This window comes from Papilio polytes, unplaced genomic scaffold (assembly GCF_000836215.1).
Source record: "Papilio polytes unplaced genomic scaffold, Ppol_1.0 DF822845.1, whole genome shotgun sequence".
Taxonomy (NCBI): domain Eukaryota; kingdom Metazoa; phylum Arthropoda; class Insecta; order Lepidoptera; family Papilionidae; genus Papilio; species Papilio polytes.
The window spans coordinates 5,381,980-5,408,616 of record NW_013526359.1 but is presented as its reverse complement, the minus strand read 5'-3'; the positions used below and the strand labels follow the sequence as shown (position 1 = coordinate 5,408,616).

General features: G+C 32.5%; 1 protein-coding gene across 1 annotated transcript in view; it reads left to right on the top strand.

The window, feature by feature from the left end:
* The window catches only part of LOC106105491 (glutaredoxin domain-containing cysteine-rich protein CG31559-like), a 54,229-nt gene that overhangs the window by 19,226 nt on the left and 8,366 nt on the right, over nucleotides 1-26,637 (top strand). The window contains exons 2-3 of the mRNA XM_013285837.1: nucleotides 1,881-3,527; nucleotides 21,386-21,619. Coding sequence (XP_013141291.1) covers nucleotides 2,058-3,527; nucleotides 21,386-21,619 — 1,704 coding nt within the window. The 5' untranslated portion in view covers nucleotides 1,881-2,057. The remainder of the gene's footprint in view (nucleotides 1-1,880; nucleotides 3,528-21,385; nucleotides 21,620-26,637) is intronic.

The following is a 26,637-nucleotide window of genomic DNA, read 5'->3' as shown; positions in this document are numbered from 1 at the left end:
TCTAAGTTTCTTTAGTAGACAAATCTTACATCTTACTAATGTTATAAATGCGAAAGTTTAGATTGATGGATGGATATTTGTTAGAGTTTGTAGCCTAAACGGCTGAACGGATCTTAATGAAATTTCGGTAGAGGATAGTCAGGAAGAACACATAGGCTACTCACTTTTATTTTTTTTTAATTCCACGTAGACGGAGTTGCGGGTGAAAGCTAGTGTATATATAACAATTTATTCAATGAATATCAATTTTATCTAACCATTGAACAAACACTATAAAACTATAAATAACAAATCATTATATTTATATATTTTTTTTAAATTAGACCAAGTTAAATTTAACCAATAATTTGTTGTATAATCGAAATGCAAATAATAATATTACACGGTTCAAAAATCGGGGCTATCAACATTGGGGACATTGCTAAATCAGGTCAAATGCGGTCATAACATCAATTGTTACGTCCGGAAGAAATTGATTGACTGGTAATCGAATTGAATCAAAAGGCAATCGATTCATATTTATCAGTTTTGTAATCATTGTAGATTTTCCATTTTTACAACCGACAAGATTGTCATAGGGCTCAGTCATATACTAGTAATAGTGTTTGAGTAAATTGCAATAATAAACAGACGCTTTGAGCAATTATTTATAGTCATTATTTACATACTAGCTTAGCGAAAAAAACAAAAGAAGCCTATCTGTTCTTCCAGACTATGTTCGATAACTGTGATAAATTTCATCGAGATTCGTTGAGCCATTCGGAAGATATTTCATAGCAAATATCCATCTAAACTTTCACATAGATAATATTAAGTAAGATTAAATGATTATTAAATTATTTAGATATTAAACTGTGCATAAATTTAAATACACAAATATGCATTTTTAATGCACCTAAATATGGTTTCATTAGTAATGGAAAAATTCAGCTAGGAATACTTCAAACACTAATATATTCGACGTACGAAGTTTTATCACATACATAACAATTTGAATAAATTAAAATCCGTTCTTTTAAGCAAAAACACTTTCTCTTTCACTTATGTTTATATCTATATAATACTAAAGTAAAAAGTAAAAGTATTTTGATAATAGCTCATATTAGAAGAGTTAACTAACTCTTAATAACTGTTTTTTTTACAATACAAAAAAAAATAACTGTTTTTTTACAATATGGAAGTGCTAAGTGTGAAATACACTAAGCTATATTAATCAATCTTATTACATCTTTAATCTTTGACGATAAAAGTCTAACAGAGTTAAACTTAAGACACGACTCAAGACTTAATAATATACTTGGATTTGAATTTTATAAACACGTTTTCGTACGTGATTCCTAACCAACAAACATAACATTGACTCATAACCTATATTTCAAATAATTCAATAATAAACGAATTTGACACAGTTTTTTTCTAATTACACAATTTTTCAACGAATCAAGTCTGTTGTTTAAGCAATAGATACCTTCTGCACACACTTTGTGCGTACGCGTTTAAAATTTTACGATAAAACATGAATGAGGTCGTTTTAAACTGACCTTACGTAACAATGTACTTAGTTATTACGTGCCTAACTTGATGTTATGTATGAATGCATTGAAATATGTTTTCAACCTAATTACCTTATTTCAATATTGAAAATAGTAAGTTGTTGGGTAAAGAGCTTAATACACCTTTCGGAATTAAATTATCAGAGAAAATTAGTTAGGTTAGTGTATAAAGATAACGGCGAAGTTTAGATTCCATAATCTTTCTCTTACATATAAATTTATTGAAGAATCAAATCAATTTATAACAACCTCCATTGCATAATGAAATGTTGTTCAAAATAACATTCCAATCGTTAAAAGTATCTAATCTATAAATGCTATTTGCAGGTGTAAACATCGTGAAGAAGCGAACGTGCTCGTAGAGCGGACTGTTGACCCAGACTCAAACGGTCACCGGAACCATTATGCCTTATAAATCAATCACAATCTGAAGCGGCGGACCAGCCTTGCATAGTAAGCGGAACCACCGTTAACTAATTATGCGGATTTATTAATCGACAAAACATGATGGAAGAGGTGACTTCACGTCCCAGTCTCGAATACATCCCCTCTCTGCCCCAAAAAGTGAAACAGAGAGGATCGACAACTTTTACGCAGATAACGAGCGAAGATGCCCCTCTCAGAGTGAACGCGTACAGTGCGAGCGACGGCCGGTCTAACATGGACTCGTTGAGTTCGATGCACTCGCTTGTCCTTAATTCTAAGTCCCCATCGGCAACGGTATTCATAGCGGCGACCCAACCAGAGCGACCCGCGAACACGGCCGGCTCAGACGCTCTCTCCGGCGCCGGCCCACACGTGGTCACGATCAGAATCAACACGGACACCGACAAACCGAAAGCGCCAAAGATTTCTAGCGTGCACCTCAAGAGCGATGTCGACTTTGAAACGTACAAAATCAGTGACACGAAGAAGAATAACAGTTTAGTCAGATTAAATGTCGAGGACAATCGACCGAAGATCTTAGATAGCGAAGAACAAACCAAGATGGACAAGGCGCCCTATATTTATTGCAATTCATACATTAATTCTAACAATACAATAATGTCGAGCGGTCAATGCTCTCCTAGCGATACCCTAGATTCGGGTACATGCAGCGATCTAGACGGTACGCCGCCGCCGCTCCCAAAAAAGAAGACATTGAAATCGTCGTCTAAAAAAGCCGTGTCCGTCACAATGATAAGCTCCGCGAGAAACATTAGTGAACTAGATTTCGAAGACAATGATTCGAATATATCGTGCGATTCGCTGAATAGCAGCGAGTTTAATGGAAGCATGCACGCCGACGAAGGCCACGGCGACGATACTAGCAAAAAAGAAAAGAAACAAACTCCCGAGCCGCCAAGTGCGCCGCTTCTACCGACGTTTATAAGTAAAGCGAGCAACAAAAACGGTAGCTTTCTACCGCAAGGCTTGCTACAAGATATTAGAGACCATTCGGCGAAACTGAATACGGTCGAAACTGAAAGTGACTCGAGCGACCAAACGCAAGAGGAAGCGAGCCGGAATATTAATGAAAATGCTAATGTATCGAAAGAAAGTGCGCAGCTAACGTCGTTCCGATTAGTTTCACAGTTGAACGAGTCGAGGAACAATAGCAGTGCGGAGTCAACACCTGTCCATTTCGAAAATAAGACGCCTTTGATCAAGGAGACGACGTACGAAGATAGAAAAAAAGAGGAGAAAATGAAGCAGGAACGCATTTGCTACAGTAGTCATTACTTCGATACGGATAAGTTTTACGATTTTCATCTTAACGAGAAGCAGTTCGATGAAGTGCCGGTCAAGAGTGCTAGTGTTGATAAAAGTGTGAGTGAGGAAACATCTGAACTGGAATACTTTGCGGGAGTGAAGGATTATAAGAGTGAGGAGCCTACTTCGACTATTAGGAGCTCTAAGGGAACGATACGCGGCGTCAAGAACCGCGTGCGAGCTGGCATCGCGACTTTCCTACAGATGCAGAGCGCGACAAAGGTAATTTGCACTATTTTTTATTATGTCTCAGTAAGTTTTCGTGTCAACTAGCTCGTTATACATACAGTGATTTTAGAGGTCATTGTTAAACGTATTTGAAAGTGCTTCGCGCCTGCACGTAGCCAGTTATTACAATTCTCACTTTTAATGTTCGATATAAATTGCGCGTGAAAATAATTTAAATGATGTACCAAAGAAGCCTGTTTGTCACAATTTATAGAACTTAATTCAATTAATTTACAAGAATAATATCTGATATAAAGGTTACGTTGTTTATTTTAAACATTATCCGTAAGAACTTTCTACATGATTCAGAGATTACAAATTTCCATTTGGCAAGAAACAGACATATTTCTCTTTAACATAAATCCATTCGACACATACTTTCTTATTGGTTGTAGGATATCTTGCAAATCTCTTCAATAGGAAAATCATAATTAAAGAGTCCTTTATCTTTACTTAACTCTTTAATATAGCAATTTGTTATTGCCTGCAAGGTACTAAAAATAAATATGAAATTTACAAAGCAATAAAATGACATCCAATTAAGCGGTTTGACTCGCCAGGGGAGAGCTAACTGCCAAGGGTCAGAGAGAAAGGAAATGAAACAGTAAAGTTATTGATACAGCCTTATACCAGAAGGTATTTGGTGAAATAGGAATAACTAAGTTTAGTAATCAAATAGTATATTTGCCTTGTACCTTTTGACCGCTGCCAATTCTTATTCAATTCTTATGTATATTTAATCTTTAAGATTACATATTAGCTGTTGCTCACGACTTCGTCCGCGTGAAATTAAAATATAATACAAAACATAGAAAATGTTATTCCCAAATAAATTACCTTTCTAACGGTGAAAGAATTTTTAAAATTGGCCCAGTAGTTTTTGCGTGAATCAAATACATACAAAAAATTAAAAATACAAATCTTTTCTCTTTATAACATTAGTAAAACAATACTATACACTTGTTTTTGATTGTAAACATTTAACATTAATAAATATGAATTTTATAATTTAGAGCAGTGTAAGTTTCGAACGCTGTATTCGACAAAATATTTGTTGAAGATGTTAGTTATTAGCAATGTTCCAAAGAGTGACAAAATCAGATGAGAAACTAGCAACGTATAATTATAAACAGAATGATGTTCCGCTTTTTTCTTAATCTTACGCGATAATTATAGTAAAATTGTCACTACCTTTTACGGTGATCTCTCATGCAACGTTGTCGGAAGCAACAGTTTTCTAAGCATTCAAAACGTTCAAACAAGAAATCGTTGTGTTGTGAAAGTGATTTTACTACAACAAAACAACTATGTGTGAATATTAAATCAGTCATTAAAATTGAATGACGATATCTGTAGTTCTTAGGCTGGTAGTAAAGCAGTCATAAAATTCAATTTGTAATTCAATTGACAATTAATGGCCGGTTTCCAAGCTACTTTTAACCATTCATTAATATTGTTGGTTACTAAACTACTTAACTTCAGTTTTACTCCGTCGAAACATATGTAAACCTAAGACTAATTAATCACAACGATAAAGTAAATAGGAATTTTAGAAATGTAGTATAAGTCGCCGTAACAGATGAGTAAGATATTTTAAAACAAACATAAGTAACTTAAATTCATTAAACGACGTTTAACTAGAGATTAACTGGAGTGTATGTACTTAATATGACATCTATTATAAAGATTCTGTACTTTTCTATACTAATATTATAAAGATGAAAGATTTACATTTTTGTATTTTCGTATGTATTAAAATAACTAAAAAATTACTGGCCCGATATCAAAATTCTTTCACTATTAGAAAGCTATGTTATCGCTGATAAACATAGGCTATATGTTTAAATTTCACGTGGACGAAGTAGCAAGTAACAGCAAGTTTTAAATATTTTAACTATTCAAATTGAAAATAAGCGATCTTTATGACAATTTTCTACTATTCAAGTCACTATATCTCAATGTTACATTAAAAAGAAACCAGATATATAATTGAGAATAAGATTTTTGTTTAAATTGTAGTCGAAAAGATTATAAATAGCTAAGGGTAAGAAAATAGAAAAAAACACAAAATTTTTGAACATTTTATACCGTTATCTTTGCACATAGATTAGTAATCCCTTATTAAAAAACTAATAATCCATTTACACTCAGTAATGAGAACATGAACACAATTCCGTTGTCTAGTTAGCCGTTCAATCACTGGTTACGTTTTGTTTAATAATAGCCGATTTATTGAAGCGTGTAACTTCGTTAATGCGACTACACGCGATCACAGAGTTTCTACCACGATCGTAATAAAAGAGGCTTGTCATTTCCATACAATGCTACATTTTTAATACGGCAACTCAGTGGGTGTTCAAAGTTATCCCAGAGGAATCATGAAGACCATTTGTCAAGATTCCAGTACACTCCTTTAACATCTACTTAATATAATCTTACTAATAATGCGAAAGTATAGATGGATCGATGTTTCTTACAGTTTGTAGCCTAAACAATAAAACGGATCTCAATAAAATTTGGTATAGTTGTAGAGGATAGTCTGGAAGAATGCATTAGCCTATGACAGTGGTAGTGCCCGCTTTAACATCTTAGCACGAATGGGCCGGCACGCCCGCTGTAATACCACGACCACACAGAAGACAGGCGTGAAATGGAAGCAATTCCGTGTTTCGTCTGATGCGTGTGGTGCCGGAGGCTTAATTTAAGTCCCTTTCTCTTTACCACCCTTTTCTTATAAGGAGAGGTAGGGAAGGGGAAGTGGATTTGACGGTGGAGGAGATGCATAGAAAGGGGAAATATGCTCTTTATGTGCGTCTCCTCTTCCGTCGTATAAGGGTAGGCAACGCATCTGTAATTGCGGATGTCTATGGGCAGCGGTCGCTTCGCCATTTTGGCGGCGCGCCACTTGCTCGTTTGCCACCTTATGCTATAAAAAAAAATGACACATAAAACTTACTTTTGTTTTTCTTTTCCCTGCGGAAGGAGTCACTGGCGAAAGCTAGTGTTTTATAATGGCAATTTTTTAAAGTTTTGCTTACAAAAAGGGCTTCTTTAAAACTGTTGCCTGACCAGACGTTCAAATACATCAGTCAATGGTCAACCGTCAGCTGTTGCATCCGTTAAGTATATGAAAATTAAAAACATACAGCCTTACAAATAAACGCGGTATAAAGTTAAACATAGGAATAAACTGAGTATGTATAAATATTAGTACAATTTTTTATAACCTCTACTCTGCTTTAAAAGTAATGTGTACAATGAACCAGTTTTAAACAGTCTTTCCAACATCGTATATATTCTATTTAAGAACATCCTCTGATCACCATACAAAGAACATTCCACGATTATTTATAAATAAGGCACGTAGACTGAAACCCGTTGTCAACTCGTCGATCTTCCGTATTCTTTTATATTTCAACCTTGGATTGAAACCTTCTCTTGGCTAGGACATTCACTTATTTGTTCAATGTTTAAGATATTTTAAACATAAGATAGAAGAATTTTGAAACATCAACGCATCGATAGTACTTTTGCAGGACTTTCAAAATTGTTGCCTTGACTTTTCGGGTATTACTTTTTATTTGATTGCACTTTGAATATAAAATGTAATTCATTCGCACGAACTAAGTTTATTAACTCATTTATTATGTTGTAGATAGATGACCTTTGTATGGATTTTTGATAAATCTTAATGTAAACATTTTAATTTTTTGAAATATCACTTTTAGCACTCTGATTTGATCTGATTGACATCATTTGTAATTACTCTGACGCCCGCGATTCCGTCCGCTCGGAATTAATAAAAACTTTATTAATACCGTTGTGTTCTTCCAGACTATGTTGACATCTGTGTCAAAATTCATCAAGATCCCTTGAGCCCTCCTAAAGATACGTAATAACAAACATCTATCCATCCATCTATACTTTCGCATTTATCATATTAAAAATAAGACAGTGAAATTAGTAAGAACTATATAAATCAAATAATTTTGTTTCCTGCTTCAATTTACCCCTGTTTTATAGGGCCTGAAAGGAAGACAACATGTTTTTACACAAGTGTTTTGACAATGGAAACATACATTACATAAATGTAACATTTGAAGATTGATAATCGTTTTAACACAACGATGATTCGATTCAATGGACTGTAGACGATTAGACATTATGAACATATTTTTTGTTGTTAATAGGAAGTTGTTACGTTGTTATGTTGGCCACACTTCCTTAACACAACAATTGTCACAACAGACTATATAAAGACGTATTGACAATAACACTGTAATGGTTTCAGTACGGAAAGAGTTACTTTCACCTTTATAATTGCGTACAATTTCTTTGCGCTCCGTAATAGGAAAGGGTAATTGTAACAATGCCTTGTAGTACTATTGTGTTTTAAATGTGTTTTCGCATATGAATAATTACTTTGCTTTGAATTTTTAAATCAATAGTGTCGTGTATTAGGTTCTTATATTTAAGAAGTTATGAGAATTTTAGAAGCTTTTTTAGAGCAAACAATTATTTTTAGAGAATGCTTCCGAGAAATTTTCGTTATTGCATAGGAAATAGGTAGGTAACAAGCGGACTACGATTACAAACGCATTACTTTAAAGAATAGAATAAGATAGGAGTCATTGCCAATTATAAGGGCGCAATTTGAACAACGTTACGTGGTGTAACGTTACGCCTCATTACTTTATAGTTTGCTCGTAACAATACTTATTGACTGTATGATTACTCCCTATGTAACATGTTATATTACACCGCGTAACGGCCAATACGTATAAAAACGTAAGAGGGGAAGGTTACAATTGAATTTCCAGAAATATTTGTTTCCAATCTTTGACATAATACTTATATTTATGTATAAGTATTATGTCGCCCCCATTCATGTTACTGGCTACAAAAACATTGGTTGACTATAATTTGTTGCCTTTGTTTGATCTAAACAATCGCTAACCGAATATGGTGAATAAGAAACTAAAATACAATAGCCCCTTTTTAATTCACCTTGCTTATATTACGTGACGTTTTGTAATTAGTATCTTAACGTACTTGAATGTCGTGTTAAGTAAAAGGTAACGCCTTGACAATGTTGTAACGTGTTTATTAGATACGTGTTAACTCTGTTACACTAATAATAGTAATTATTTTGTTGGTTTAAACGTGTTGATTAACTAATGTATCCGTAGATTTATATTGCGGTAACGTTTGCGGATAATAATTTACTTTTTATAATAGTTTCTACCAGATTTCTATCCGTTGATTAGTAGATTTAGAAACAACTAGAAAATGATATCTTCAATGTTCTTAAGAATGCAACGAAACATGTTTTATTCATATCTACATAATAAGTTGTGTTAACTTAAATAGATCAATGTTATTTTTATTGCAGCTAAGAATGCGGAATATTAACAAAAGAGATTTAACATAAAAATTGAAATGGGAAATACTGCATTTCAATGTAAAGTACATAGCCTTACCCTACGTCCATTTAGATACGTACAGTCAGGGAAACTGGTGTACCACCGTAAAAGCTACATTCGCTTGAACATTTTGAAACGAGACGCGGAACAATAATCAATACAACGTAGCTTAGAAATGTCTGTACGAAAAAAAGACGGTAATTAATACACGACTAATTTCTTTTAATTACGAGTATTATCCCTTCGTTTGCACTCACTGCTGTCTAATTAGTAATTAGTTATTTGTAGGAAGAGGCAGTGTTTGGTTCGTTGGAAGGAACAAGGCAATTGTTTCTGTAGGAGCACCGTAAATTTCCGCCATTGTACATACATAAATAGTTTTATTTTATCCATTCATTCCAATAGTGATTCACTTTACTTTAATAGTCGGCTAGAAAAATCCATTAAAAATGTATTTTGTTCCGAAGAAAATATTAAACAAACAGTTAAGAACCATAATCGAATTTTAATTTATTTTAATAGTAAAAAAACTAACTACTCTCAACTTAAGTACGTTTTCTTATCGACTTTCATATTTATGCCATCTTGAGGTAATTACCGGCCTCTGAGTTACCTAATGTAATGACTACGGATGCTTCGCAACTGTCCTATATTGCTTACAGTTTTAAGTCAATAGTCAATAGTTTAAAGTAATAGTCTTATTTCTTACTATATTGTACACTCAAAAGTTTGGATAAATGTTTGTAATTGCGTATCTCTAGTACGGTTAAACAGATCTCGCTAAACGATTAATAATTTTATAAATGCGAAAGTTTATATAGATGGATGATTATTAGAGTTTATAGCCTAAATTGCTTAACGCATCACAAAGAAATTTGGCATAGATGTAGAGGATAGTCTGGAAAAACACATAGCTTTTCTTTTCAACGCGGACGGAATCCTCAAACTTCTATGCTGCTAATGTACACAATAATCATAGATAATTTTTTTTAATTACACGCCTATGGCCTCATTAAATATTTCTTTAAAAAAATGACCAGTTCATAAGTAAAGGTTTGACACCCCTGGTTTTCTGTATCTTGGCACTTTATATAGACTGTTATGATTTTGAACATAATATCTATAAGATTGAAATGTCCGCAAAAACGTAGGTGTGACCGGTTAGTTATTACCAAGGTCAATTATAACGAATCACGCACTACGGAACAAATATGCCGAGCTTGTATTTAATCTAGTCATAACCTTACAAAGGAGTTAAGGTTATCTTTTATGTATTTGATTATTGATCTAATTTTTTTATCTTAAATAAGTATCAAAATATTGTGTTGTTTATATTGTAAACAACAACGTTACATAAAATAAGAAGTAACGATGTATTTTTTTATTTAGAAGACTAACGCCAGAATACTGAAACGGCATATAAATATGTAACAGCGTCTTAAATGCCACGCTTAAATTCTTAACTCCATTAAAATGTTTGAGGTGCGTCAGATTATAAGGTACGGTACTTCCGAAACGAAGTATTATAAATTCTTTTCAGAATTCGGACGATAATTATCATCAGGCATATCAGTCGATACTTTATGTAAACTTATTGTGAGCTATCTGCAATCTGTGTAATTGTTAAACGGTGTGTTGAAATATAGTCACAGAACTCCAAAACAACATTGTTTCCTATACATTGTATTCAAAACATTCAATAGCTCGTTTGTGAATGTTCTCTTTATTCTTGGTAACTTGGAAGTAAACAAATGACTACCTATTTATAAAACAAAGTCGTGTCAATCAATCGATTCGATGTAAATGGTGAATTACATTGTTTTCACTGTTTTATGAATTTTCTCTTCGGTTCATTGTTTATCAAAACGGTTTCCTGAAGATGTGTAGGTTAATTTTTATTCACCTGTTGCGTAATTTTATGTTATAAAATATCCTTGTAGACGATAACATGTACAAAATAACATGTACAAAATGTATAACATGTACAAAATATGACTAATAAACAATAATCAAACTATGATAGAAAGTGGTATAAAATCGTAAAAAAATACCATCAAAAACCTCAACCACAGTGAAAGTTTATTTACTTTTCTAACTTTAATATGTGCCAAATATTGTGTGGTAATCTTTTATATCAAGAGATAAATAAAATAAAATAAAATTCGGTGAACGGTTCATTTGAAGTTAACCACTAAATAAATATTTCTACAAATTAAAACAAATCTTATTAATTATTATAGATTTCTCCGTTAAGATTAAAGCCCTCTCCATCTTTCTACAATATACAATATACTCTGAATAGAAGAAATACAAACGATAGAAAACATTTAGTGTCCACACACAAGCATTAGTGCTATGAAAGTCTAATTTCTCTCCATTCAGTTCCAACTATCAAGGTAAGATCGTAATGTGTCGTGTAGTTGGAAAACAATGATAATATCGTCGTGCACATGTTCCGTTTGCTGAGAGAATGCCATTGAACCAAATAACTTAGAACACGCGATCACCTGTTGGAAACGTCGAATACTGCGTTCATACTTGATACCTCTGTTTAATAAATGATTTTACTTTCACTGCTGTTGTTTATTCGAAAGAAAATTTAAAAAGAATTCGAACTATGATTTGTCTATCTTTTGAAATAATGAAATTGTATTTATTAAGCCCGTTACAGATAGATCATACATCATTAGTGATGAACTTCCCTCGTCAGATTTCCTGATAAAACCTACATTATATGAAAAATCACATGTTTTTAAGACGTTCGGTTCTGAATTCTCTGAAGCAGACTTTAGAGTTGAATGTTCTATGCACGAACTTTGAATGAAACTCCGAATAGGATATGTTAAATCATGTAAAAACTATCCGACAAAAAGTAACGTCTCTCAAGAAATCCCTTTAAAATTAACTCGATTTCAGACTAAATAAATCTGGTTGCTAATGGTAGAATTATAATTTCACACTTATTATTTCTGATACGTCAATAAGTTACAAAAATAAACTGGATTACCAAAGCATAAACGTCTTGTTTACAAATCACTAGTAGGCAAGCCGTGGGTCGATAACAAGGCGATCCACGTGTTCAGAATAGCTCCCGTTTCGAATTAATCACCATGTAAACGCGTTTACACGAAACTATAAATAAGAATCAAATCCCGCTACCTACAAGGACAGTTGAAGATCAGCTAACGGATCAATTTAAATGTATAACAAGGCTTGTCTTTGATATAAACCCAGTTCAGTAATTTGTAATGTTTTAATTGAGATAGATTTTGTTTAGTAGTAGTATTTTTTATTTTAAATATTAAAATTTCAAGTACTTATCTTTGAAAATATTAAGACTGAATGTAGATGGCTACAAAGGTAGATGGAAACCGAAGACATGGATAAATTGTTTGAAATAGAATATGCCTAAGAATGGAGTAAATATGGACAGGACGAGTAGAAGGTACGTACTGTGCCTTCTGTAAAACAGGAGAAGATTGATGATGAATTCTAACTTGAAAATCACCTGGAAAGTGTTAGTCAGTGGAAGTGGACATATTGATAGGTATATGCTACGTACGCAATATCTCTATTTCTATACATTTTTTACATTCATTGCAAAGTAGCTTAGATTTAGTTTTTGTATAGATTTTACCCGCTCATACGTTGAAGTCGCTAGAAAGCGTTGTGATTTCTTGGAAATGAACAATTTCTCTTTTCTAGTCGTATTAAAGAGTATATCTTCCGCATATTTTTAATTTCTATGTAAAGATAGTTTAGTGATACAACATAGTTCCACTTTTACTGAAAGATGTGAACATACTTCATTGGCTCATTTTTTACAGATTAACAAAGATGACGTATTTTGCAACAACTTTTACTTGCCATATTTTTATTTTTAATAATATTATATTACCGAAGCTCTTTAGCTACATCTTTATGTTTCTTATTACGAGTAAATGGAACAGAAATTTATAAAACAATTAATTTAATTTACATCGTTTATATTTTCTATCGCTTTAAATTATTTTATACGTCACGCAAACGTTACACCGAATGCAACAATATGTAATAACTAGGTTCCGCCCGCGACTCCGTCTGCGTGGTATTAATCAAAACAAAAGAAAGTAGCCTATATGTTCTTCCAGACTATCCTCTACATCTATGCTAAATTTCATCGAAATCCGTTTAACCGTTTAGGCTACAAACTCTAACAAACATCCATCCAAACTTACACATTTATAATATTAGTATGAAGTATGACAATAAATCACATTTGAAACAGAATGTAACATTAATTTATTGGTGTTACTGCGAGCCAAAATTAGTCATTCCAGTAACCTTCGTTGGTCTCGTGAATATTGATAACATCTATTGCATACCAATTGTATAGCATGTTTTTTAATTAAATAGTTTACTAGTTCACACATTATACATTGTTACTACATTCCCAGTACCGTAAAATATAGTAAAACTTTATTTCCTATAGCTTTGAAAAATATTAACAGCGTGCGCACACGTGAAACTAAACTATCGTACCACTGATTAGTCTCGCTAAGATTCCTATCAGCTTATATGGACACACTACTCCATTTTTAGTTGTGCAACTAAACAGTTGAATTGGCTGCGAAACAATCGACAATCATACAACGATAGTGCGATAGTTTAATCAAAAGTGTGCGCTCTAGAGTAAACTATACTTATACAATTTTATATGGCTAAGTATGGCCTACGAAAGATGTAAACTTGTTATGCCGACCGTACAAACAGCTTACACTTTTCGTCTAATAAATCAAGCTATCATTCGTCATTACAATCGTCACATCCTTTTTAATCACGTATCTTTTTACACAATCCATCCATCTATTTTTATTACTGAGGCGTTATGATAGGGTGCTTTTGTAACTAAAACCAGTAATGGATGAACCTTTCTACATTCATCACAACTTTACTTTTTCCCTTATTATTTGCTCATCTCAACTATATTTGCTTGTATAAGACGTAATCCTTTGCAAACTTTCTCTTCAACAACATCAATATAAGAGTTAACGCAATATTTGTTTAAACATTAACACCAGTAATATATTCATAGTTGACGTCATCTTTAGAACAATAAAAAAATTCCTTGATTTTATACACGTTGAATATTTTTACAATTTATTCACATACCGATGGCAATTTTAAGCAATTCTAAGCAATAAAGTCATCTTTATTTATGTTGTGTTTTGAAACTGGTCGTATTTTTATAACGCCTTGTCGTTAAAGGACGTGACATTATATTTAAAATTTATCGCTTATTTTTAAATGTAATCATACTAATATTATGAAGAGGAAAACCTTTTTTTTGTGACTGAATGGCCACTGTTTGCCTTGAAGAGGCATTTACAGATTCACCGGGCTTGAGGTGGCCGAGCGCTGATGGCGCTTAGCCTAAACCTTGTTTATGAGCAACTGAGCTCGAGGGCTCCCTCAGGAGCCTCGGGGGGAGCCGTTACTTCGTTATTATTACCGGATTGGGAGGCCACCGAGGAAAACCTTGTTTCTATGATTGTAATCAAATAACTCAAAAGCTACGTTATTAGTGAGTAACATAGGCTATGTTTCATATTATTATTTCAGTTTCACGCGGAGGGAGTCGCGAGCGAAAGCTAGTTTGAATATAAGGAACTAGCTTCTGCTCGTCACTTCGTTCCAGTCATAAAGAGAAAAGATTTGTATTTTTCTATATATTGATATAACTCAAAAACGATTGAGCCGATTTTAAAAATTCTTTCACCAATAAAAAAAAACTACGTTATCAACGAAAAACATAGGCTATGTTAATTATTTTTTTTAGTTTCACGTGGGCGAAGTCGAGAGTAACAGTTAAAATTAATGTCACCAGAGAAATTAGGATCTGCAATATAGAAAAATCTTTACATTTAAAACTTTATTTCATTAAACAAGCAACAATAAAATGGCTAATTACATTCTTAATAAATCAGTTTTAACTTTTGGTTACTTAAAAGCCTTGTTAGTGAGCTATAAAATAATTACAAAATTAAATTGCGCAATAATAAATTACATTTGTAATGTGTAATGAACGCATTGAATAGTGGCAATTACATCGATTGTCCTTGGTACAAATATTTTGAGAGTAATTTGTACAATGTTTATACCGAATTAGTCACTGAATTTAATCAAATATCATTCAAGATTATAAAGTAAGCAAAAACATAATTAGTCTTTAAAAACTCGGATTTTTCATATTCCAATTAACACTAAATAATCATACTATTGCATCTTAATCTAGTAATATTATAAATCCGAAAGTTTAGAAGTATAGATAGATGTTAGTTCCTACGTACCTCAGAAACCGCTTAACGGCTCTCGATAAAATTTAGCACAAATATAGAACGTAATCTATTAGGTTTAGAGTGGGTTAAAGTGATGATGTTTGAATATTATGAGGAGGGATTAATCGCATGTAACTAGGAGAACGTTAGTAATGAATGTGGAAGGGCACACCGGTAGAGACAGACCTAGAAACAGATGGATGGATTGCGTGAAAGGTGACATGATCAAAAAGAGAGTGATGACTGAGATGACGTAAGATAGAGTTATGTGGAGGACAAAAACCAGTCGCGCCGACCCTACGGGAGAAGGATAAGGAGAAAGATGTTGATTATTGTATATTCTAAATAACATGAACAACACACCGATATTGTTCAAGATTTTAGTTGAGTTAAATCACTATACAACGTAATGATTTAACTCATATTAATTTTAATTTGCTATGTATGTTCTGACTTGTAACATCAACGTTGTTGGTAATTGCATGAAAATACAGAAGCCGTGATTACTCGCTTGTTATTCCTTAACGAGTCACGACTGTTTATTTAAATGTTGGCTTCCATTGACGAAACACCTGTATCCATATTGTTATCACATTCTTAATGAAAATGAGATTGGATCGTATGACAACAGGATCGTTATCTATTACTCAAATATACGTTACGCTATTGTTAAGTAATAAATGTAATAAGATTTTAAAATTAAATATATGTGTGTATAATAAATTCGATAATTTAATCCCCTTTACTAAAGGTAAATACGATTCGGAGAATGCGGCACAAGCTAGACAATTCGTTCTGCTAATTCCGACTAACGCTTGGCCTTTGCTGTTTAGTTTTATTTCTGTATACCTTTTAACTGGTATAAAAGTATCAACGTATACGTTTTTTAATTCAAACTAAAAGTAAGATTAACGCTTTAGTGTTAGAATTACCAAATAGCGTTTTTCTAATCCTTAAATACTAATTTTTCAAGAATTTTTTAACAGTTTAGTTCAACAGTTAAGACGGACAAGTTTGCTATAAGTGAATACTATACCTGTCGTCTGTAATTTTCTTATAATAAAAAAGTTTAACAGTCGTAAAAGTCTAATCAATGTGACAACCCTAAATTAGTTGCGACTTAACAGTCCAATGTCCAGTCACGATCTAAATCGACCTTGTAAGGCAAACCAGTCGGAAGATCCGTGGCTCGCGTGTACCGGTTCCAAGGAAAAGTGGGGAACGGTGAAGTAGGCAATTTAAATATACCTCTACTATTGATGGGTTTGTTAACCCACTTTATCTCTTCAAGTTCATAGTGAACATTCCACTATTTTTAAGGAATTATTGACATATTTAACATATCTATACTTCTATACTAATATTATAAAGAGGAAAGATTTGTATTTTTAGGTTTTTGTATATATTCGATCCACGTAAAAGCTGCTGGGACGATTTCAAAAATTCTTTCACTATTAGAAAGGTAATATATCTGTGAGTAACATAGACTATATTTTTTAATTTCACGCAAGCGACAGCTAGTTTTATTATAAAAATATTGATTGTTTGTACAATTTGACACTGAAAGGAATTAATTTTTTTTAGAACCATACAAAGCAAGGATTCACTTAATATTTAAGTGCAATGCAGTGTTTCCACGTAAATGACATAATAAATAAAAATGGTATTGTTATATTATTAATGTGATTTGGTCTTTAGGATTATTCCCAACCGTCACCCAGCTCTTTTCCCACTTGAGAAGAAAAAGTTTCACCCGTCCCCCCTTTTAGTCCCACTAGCACCAATAAGGTGACAGCAACCCTTATGGAATAAAATAATTCCAACCGTCTCCTCGTCGCAAAATTTGAGCCGAATGAAACTTTATATTCTCATCTCTCTCCACGTGGGGACAGAGCGGGGTGACGGTTGGGAATAATCCTAAGTTTATAACACTATATTATATAACATATGGTATTACAGTAGGCATATAATATTGATATCTCTCATCTATCTGGTTTATTAAAATACGTGTTTTATGCTAAGAACCTTGTAAAGCCAGCTTTCAAAAATGTCTTGTATTCAAATTGTTAATAACATTGATTTGGAATTTTATTACGTTTTTGGCCTTAACAAGGTTAGAAAGAGAGAACTATATAGATTTCAACGAGGTTAGAAAGAGACAATAAAAAATTCCCGAAAAACATACCTTTTTGGATTAAAACCCACGCATTTCTTTTGAGAAATAAGTAAATTGAATATAGGCTTTTTGTGCTCTTACCTGGCTTAAGTTGTTTTGCGACTAATATTTTACTAAACAAATAAGATTTGGAGAATTTAACTCAAACGATTTACTTTAGTATAAATTATTTTTAAATTTTATGACTTCATTAGTCGAATCGTAACGAAGTTCACGATCGAAGGTGGCGTGCAGTAAAACTTTTACACTCTACGTCATTTTTATAATCAGACCATAACGTATCGTATCCGTTACGTCATGTGTGGTGCGACTCGTAATGATAGTCTATCGGTATGCTGCGTTAATTCATTTTGTAACTGTAGAAAATGCGACGGTTGGTATGCTAAATAAGTGGTTGAGATCGCACGCATGGCTTACCATATATCAGTAATCAATTCGATGTCTTGGTGATTTTCGAGTAACTAGAGAAAATTACACGATGTTTTATTGAGTTTTTTTTTTAATTAAACTACTACGAGTACTAATTATATTCAGAAAGATTGAGTTTACCTCATAATTGTTTTTAATATAAATAAAATATGTATCCAGTTTAACTTCTGTTCTTATGTAATGATACAATACAAAAGTATTCTCGTTTATGTCACCGTCCGTTTTTCAAATTTGTCAATCTAGAAACGGACTAAGATAAAAAATTTATACTATTAAAAATTTGTATAACAAAGTTTTCTTTACATTTACTTTGGTGTGCGATATAATCTTTAGAATTACCCTATTTAATGATAGTTTAGTATATTGCAAATCATTACGACCAGGTACCGTTGTTGTAAAATAGCTTTGCTTTCGAGTTGACATCTAGTTTGCAATGTTTTCCACTTAAGCCTTAATGTGTCATATGATGCAACAAGCTTTAGTGCACAGGCTTTCATGCTTAGCTTTTCCTTCATTTAGTACTCAATGAACAATGGTTTATTGTATTTTAAATAAAATAACTAACAATAAACAATTTCATAACTTATGTATTAGTTTAATTGAAATTTAATTTCTTACATTGTTATGATATAACTCCTTTCTAGTGCAATATTAATATAATATGAAATCAGTGAAGTATAAAACTAGCTTTTGGTCCCAGCTCCGTTCGCGATATTTTAAAAAACTATTACAGTAATTCTGTTCTACATATTTTGCTAAATTTAAACAAGATCAGTTAAGTCTAGAGAATCTAAGAAATACTAAGTAATAAACATACGTATCTCCTTACTTTTGCAATTAATAACATTAACAATTCAGAGGAATCGAATAAAATATGTAATTAAACTTGGGACTGTCCTAGGAATTTCCAACCTCTGGTCACTCTCGCTAACGGTGTGGTCTTAATCGCACACGGTGCCTTGCTAAGTGTGTTGTGCTGAGTGCAGATAGCTCTGCTTTCGTAAGGAGAGTGGACTAAACTTTGAGTTTACGATACCCTTTTACATTTAGATAATAAGCCTTATAAAAGAACTGATAGAAGATTCTGAAAGGTTTTATACAGCTCCACTGACGTCTTATTCATTTTAATTTATATTGCAGAAAGGGAGAAATGTTTTTAAGATATACGTTGCTTAAATATTGCCTACATAGGATACTAAAGTATGCTTTTGTAATCATTAAAAAAGATTAAAAAAGATAAAATTAATGATTTTAAAGTTAATTTAAGATTTCTTCATAAATAAGACATCAACGAGTGTTTAATTGTTTTTTTTTAATTTCATTACGTCTTCTCTAATCCAGTTGTAAAAGTCCGCAGTAAAATAACATCTAATTTATTAATTTTCTGATAATCTTCTTATAACTATTTCCAATAAAAAAAATCCACTTTGACTTCATTTAAAAATACTTTACAACTAACTTCTTACTATCTTACACTTAAAAATGCAACTTTAAATGGATGTATGAATCGATGTTCGTTATTATATTCGGAACTAAGTGAATGTCTGCAAGAACATGTACGACTTAAAAATGCATTTTTAATCCGCGCGAACAAAGTCGTGAGCAATAGCTAGTTCATTAATAAATCCTATAGCTATGTCATCGTTGAGTTACACAAATGCATATTAAATAACAGACAACAAATCAAGTGTGAATAAGCATATTTAGATAATAAAGTGTTAATTTAAGAATATCATAAAATGCAAACGCTGTGCAACTGCAGCAAAAGAGAAAATACATTAGCATATATTACGTATTTCTATACACGGGCGGAGTCGGACATTTTCACCGCTAATTCAATGATAACCTGTCACGATGTCCTACACATGCGGCCAAGTGACAGCTTTCCAACATCTTCACTTTCTACATCCAGTATAGGCAAGACTGGCTAAAGTTGTTTATAATGTGATAGATATATTTTCTCCATTTTTTAATGTACGCAATATATTATGATGCAAATTAATAGTATATAGTAGACCGAATGATGTAATTGTTAGATTTATTAATAGTTTTGTTGGGGGCGTAAGACAAATTTTATTTGTACTGGCAATTGCTTAGTGTAAAAAAATGTGCTGATTAAATATAATAAACATATCAAGCTCTGCTAACTAAAATCTGATTAGCCATGCGAAAAGTAAAATTTAAAATATTAATAGACACAAACAATAACACAGTGAAAAAATAATCAAGCGGAAACAATGCCATCTTACGTCATTTCTCTACACTACAATTTCACAGATTATATAAGTGATGGTAATGGCAGCACTGAATCATTTAGCACCGGACGAGATGTGTTAATTTACGTCACACATTTGCATAAGTTAATAATTGCATCACTTTTTGCGACTTTTTGACAGTAGCAGAGAATTCATTCACTGGTTAATAAAATTTGTGCACAAAAATATTCTCCTTTTACGTATACATAGCATTATACTTGACGTGCGATGCAAATAATTTGGGAGAGTGAACTATTAAATCCCTCCTTACATTCAGAGTGCTTTTTAAATTTATATTAATATTTTTTTAGGACATTTTTTTTCAATGTGAAGCTTTTGAATATTGAAATACGTTACTGAATTTAAGTTTTGCTATTGACGCACACATGTTAGTCAATTAGGCATAGATACTGATATATTAGTATTTATTAGTTATTTTTATAATGGTGGTAACCCTATTATAGAAATAAATACGTGTGAGCGAGACAGATGTTTTAAAACGAATCCTGTTTGTTTATTCGTAACTCAATGACATTTGCATGCAACCGCTAAATTTGCCATTTAGTCGATAACAAAATTACTGGTTGTAAGTAGTTTGCGTATTTCTCATAGTATTGATATGTTCTTTAATATGTTACTGCTATTTGTTCCTATTTCCACTAAAGATATAGGAATGGTTATTCTAAAAGTAGGTTTCCATTGCCAATTCATTGAAAAAGTTTTTTTTTTATATTTCAAAGAAGCAATGAACGTTTTGTATAAAAGATAAAAGGGAATTTTTAGCTCGATAAATTTTAGAAGTGGTTACTATCTATTATTAAAAGAGGTGACATAAATACGCCATCTAGCATATATCTAAACGAAATCTTAGAATTTGGTTTAGCATTCAGGCCCTTTAGAATAATTTTCTGACTTGGCAGTACTGTTCAAAAGATGGCGATACTGTGTTAACATTTTATTAGGTGACAAATAATAACATGTTTAAATAACTAGTGCAGTATTTTTGAAATAGATGGCGTTAATTTTAAATTACTTGACTAGCAAGTAATATTAAAAAGCTTAAAAAAAACTTTTAAGGATATCTACTCTTATTCAAATCATTTTCCACACTTCATGATCTGTTTAACATTTATTACAAAAGAAAAAAAGAGGGATCGGAAAAACCTCTGGCAAAATTTGTCTTATTCATAGTGAAGTGTAATTACGTATCATAGAAAGAAGTAGATATTAATTGAAACCATTACATTTGCAGAGTTACAAAGAAAAGGATGCCGGTAAAGTAGTGTTATACACAACTACAATGGGCATCGTAAGAAGTACTTACCAGAGATGTATGCTGGTAAAGAAGATCCTCAGGAACCTGCTGGTGAAGTACGAGGAAAGAGATGTCTTCATGAGCATGGAATATCAAGACGAGATCAGAGATAGAATGAAGAGTGACCAGATCTTAGTGCCGCAACTCTTCGTTGATGGACAGCATATCGGGGTGAGTCGAATTCACAGTACTGAGCATAGTTTAAATGTCTACACACGTCAGTTATAACTAAACCTGTCGAATGTTATATTAAAGCTATACGTGTGTTGCCGGCTTAAAGGCGAGGTAAGGCTCATTGATTTTATTTTTTTTGTTTTCAAATTAAGGCTAGTCCCACAATTCTTGTAAATTGTCAGATAACAACGTATAAAATATATGATGGAAGTATCGGATTCTGGTACTCTATCAGTGACGTCACTTTTAAGCTATAGTAGCCTCTATCAGCCAGTAGTGGGACATGCCCTTAATCTCTTTACTTGTTTTAAATCGTGTTATTTTTCATATATAGCAGTAGCTACTAATGTGTATAACTTTTCTTTCATAAAAGTAATGTTAGTTCAATCATAATTTAAATGAAAGCTTTATCGAATTCTCGGTTAATTAAACCCATGTGCTCTGTGAATCGTAAAATACTTTGGTTGATCCGATTTTAATTAAAAATTCCATGTCGTGTTAACTCAGTATAAATTAATGAAGTGAACGAATACGCTTTAATGTCGAATGGATTCGGGTTCGAATCTAGTTTCAACATTTGTGGATGATATATGGTAGTTTTAAGTGTTACGTAGGGGACCATTCTTTACTTAGTAACGTCATAAACGTTCCTATAAGGAAAATGATATATTAGGTCTCCTGTAATTCATTCATGAGATAAAAATGAATGCATAAAATATTTCCCCCGCATATTTTCTCTTTACAAAGTTTTTATTCCACCGTCCGTAAATGTCACGGTTTATCTCGTAAAATTAATGTATAGATGCAAAGCGTCTGTGTTGTTTGTCCGCACTATTCACTCGTATAGCGTGTGAGAGGAATGGAAGATTCACCCGGGTGCATGGTATTGAACCGGGATGTATCCCGGATCATTACTGCACCCAATCCCCTGTCGGATGTGGCCTCTCTTTGTGCCCAACCGGGCTTACATTTGTTTTGTTTTAGTGTGCATACCTGCCTATAGGAAAAAATCTACTCAGTGGCTATTTCAAATACCTTTTGTTAATCTATACTAATATAGTAAAGCGTAAACACACACTTCTTTGTTGCCTAAGATTTCAGCAATTACAGCATATTTTTGAATAATATTTTTTTAATAAAAAGCTCTACGCTTACGTCACGCTTTAGGCTATATATTTTAACACCATTGAACTTAGGGGGTAAATAAATATTTTGGATAAAAACCCTAATGTTGGAAATAGACCATAAGTTGCTGCCAACGTCAAGGAAGCAAGATTGTTACATGTCATGTCATTTTGACATTTGTAATTGATAATTTGACAGACGTAAAGTATAAAATAAATTTTTCATAATATCATGCGGATGAAGTCGCACGGGAACAGCTAGTGCACATTAAAAATGTGTTAACAATCAAGATGTTACACATCGGATTACACATTGTATAGGATTGAAGTTTCAACATCGGAATATAAAAGTTTAGAATAGTTTTACAGGAGTAGTTTTATTATAAAGATTCGAATGCATTTTTTTAACTAAACGCCTAAGACGTTGGTGAACACAGTTTTTTACCATTTATACAATTTTCTCGATACATGTAAATCTTTTGAAAGTTGTAGACATTGACATTATGATTACCCTTTTGCAATACAAACATCAAGTAACAAAATATTAAAAATCAAAAACAATTACACGCAATATTCACTTACATTCCAGGGGTAACAAATCGTAAATACTATTGTACAATATTTAATTATGGTCTCAGCGTGCGAACATGGCTTACGAAAACATCCATCCATGACATTTACTTACTTACGAAAGAGTTTTTTTTTACACTTGTTTATGTAACACGACGACTGTGACCGAGTGAAGTATTAACCGTAGAACTACACTGCCATCAAGGGCATTATCAGGCTAGGCTAGTTCTAGGATTTATTGGTATTTTTTTTTTCAATAAAACTAACTAACATTTGGTTCATTTTTTAATAAAAATTGAGTAGTATATGATTTATCTATAGTATCTCGAGGTAGCTTTTATATTTATTTATCGATTTTTTTTTCGATTCTTTAGCATCTGTATCTTGCTACACCCATGGCTGCTATAACCAGGTTATACAATAGATAGAATGAGATAATAGATGGTATTATAAAACACTCAATAAATCACAGAAGACTTAAAGAAAGAATTCGGTAACCAAAGTCTACCAAATATGGACAATGGAATGACGGAACAAATTTTTACTCAATACTTTTGAAGTCGTTTTTCTACTTTTTTCCAAAAAACAACTTTCGATTTTTTTTAAAACATCCTGTAGTGCAACTTATAAATTTATTTAGGCCGGACATCCGTTGCTGAGAATTACGTCAAACAAGATCACATACGCCGATGTTTACTGAATTTATGTTCATTTAAAAAAAATTGATAATTAACGAAAATTAACATAATCGAATGCTTCTTATTAATATTCATATAATTTTAATTTAATACTTTTATCGCGGTAACGTTTCATTTGATTAGTGGCTGGTTTCACCAGTCCTTTAAATTTAAGGGTCCGTTAAAAATTTTAAGGGTCACTGGTAACTTCTTTTTCTCCAATATTACCTAAGTTCCTAATTTTGCTTTAGGCTTAAAGATACTCGTACCTAAAGAGACATCTATCTGAGAATACTTTACGAGCTAATAGGAGAAAACGGACATCAATTTTCTTCAGCCGCCTCCTTTAAACCAACAACTAATTCAGCAACCATATAAACCCACTAAAGAAATTCCTTATCTGACTTAAAGTTAGTTTAACCTTGCGTTATACATCCATAAAAGCTTAGAACTTAATAGAAAAATAAAAGAATTTTCATAAAGTTTTTTTCCCTTTATTAAAGCCATTAAGAAACCTCTAAAGCGTAATCATACCTCCGTGACAGAACTACAAATATGGTCATGATATTTAATTAAATAATCGAGATGCAACCCTACGTGTTTAGATACCTCCAGCAATGTTAGTAAACCTTATTACTTTAGAATAAGGTTTGTTTTTCTTTTTAATGTCACATTAGTTCAGCAAACTGTACATCTAAGCAGAAGCGAGCACCCGGCAGACATTCCGCCGCACATTGCGTCTTACTTTATTGCAGGCGTCCCTATTAGATTCTTGACGCACACTAAACAAAGTTCATGATATTTTTCAACGCGTATTGTTGTTATGGAAATGGAGAGTTAAATTCTCCATTCACGAAAAGGAATTACTTAATGATATCACAAGCTACATAACAAAGTAAACTCTTGTTATGTGTTAAAATCCTTTATTCCGATCATTTGGACAAACCTCAAACCATTGTGTTGTTTTCTTAGCCTAAATTTGCCTAACCGCATCTAAATCTACGCATATAACTTAAAATCTATTGTGAAAGTTAATTCTCCCTTTTAGATTCTAGAATTCTAGATAAACGGACTACTTTATGTTTTTATATTTTTTTTATTTATTCTATCGTGGGTTTAGTTCTGAAACATATATTAAAATGTTATTGCTCTTTGTTTATTAACAAAAGCTGAGTTACTGTGCGACAACCCTAAACGTTGTATAGCGTCAAATCGATAACCGCACGAGACCTCCACCTGTTGCGATGAGACATGCGCTTACAAACACACACAGACGCAGACCACGGACACATGTACCAGACAGGATAAGGTCTGTAGAAACTGGCTGGATAACATTAGTTTTTATATGTAAGTTTCTACGATACAAAAATTTTATGTCTTCGTTGCTTCCGTTGGATAAATTCTATCTAAGATTAACATTATTCAAAATCTATTTAACAAATCCAATGTTTATGTTTCCTTGCTGTAAATTGTACAGTTTTAACTGAAGAGTCGAACTGTTAGCATCTGTGCCAAATTTCATCGAGATACGTTCAACTTTTTAGGCTACGAACTCTAAAAAAGATCCACCCTGTCTTTTACTTTTAAATCCAACTTTCGCATTTACAACATTAGTAAGAGTAAGATAATTTAAATCTTTTTTAGAGAAAAATCTTTTTTGTTACAGATAATTGTACGATAATAAATGACTAGCATTAAATTCGAAAAAAGTTTCCTCTGATCATGTTTAAGTACCGTAAAATTATCGCCTGGAATCCTTTAAACGTTGCTACTCTGTGGGTTGCTTGAAGTGTTTCCGTTGCGGATTTCCCTCGAGTACGTTTTCTCTGTAATCATGGACACGTGTAGTTAAATACCTTTAATTTGAACTCATATGAAATAGGAGAAATATGTACTAAAAGGGTGAAAATAAACATCAAAAACAAGTTCATCCTTCACATAAATTATTGTTTATAAACTAGCTGTTGCCATGCGGCTTCAACCGCATGAAATTATGAAAATTTTATTTTATTGTTTACGTTTGTCAAATTATCAATTTCAAATGTCAAAATGATATGACATGATGACAAACCATGGTAATCTTACTTCCTTGATGTTGACAGCTTAAAGCTTATGGTCCCTTTCCCACATTAGGGTTTTTATTCAATTTATTTAGCACCTAAGTTTAATAGTGAGAAAATATAAAGCGTGTCATAAGTGCAAGGCTTTTGATTAAAGAAAGAATTATTCAAATATATGCTGTGACTGCTGACATCCTACGCCACAAAGTAGTGTGTTTACGCTTTATTATATTAGTGTAGATAATTTGTTAGTATTATATTAAGATAAAAAATTAAATTATCCTACTTATTTAAGAGCTTTCCATTAGTAGAGTAATTTGTAAAGTTACTTAAATAACTTGACTTCGTCCTAATAAATTTAATCATTTTTCGTCGTAAACACGAATATTAAAATTTCGCATTTTTTACATAAATTAAATTTAACTGAAGAAATATATTTGAAGTTTATTAAAAATAATATAAATTACAAATTTAATGCTTCCCTTTGACGACCTCAATTTGGTTAACCTGTACAAATATATGCTACCCAAGTTGTTTGCGTGTACATTAATTAGTTCGCTCGGAGCACAGCTAATTATGAACAA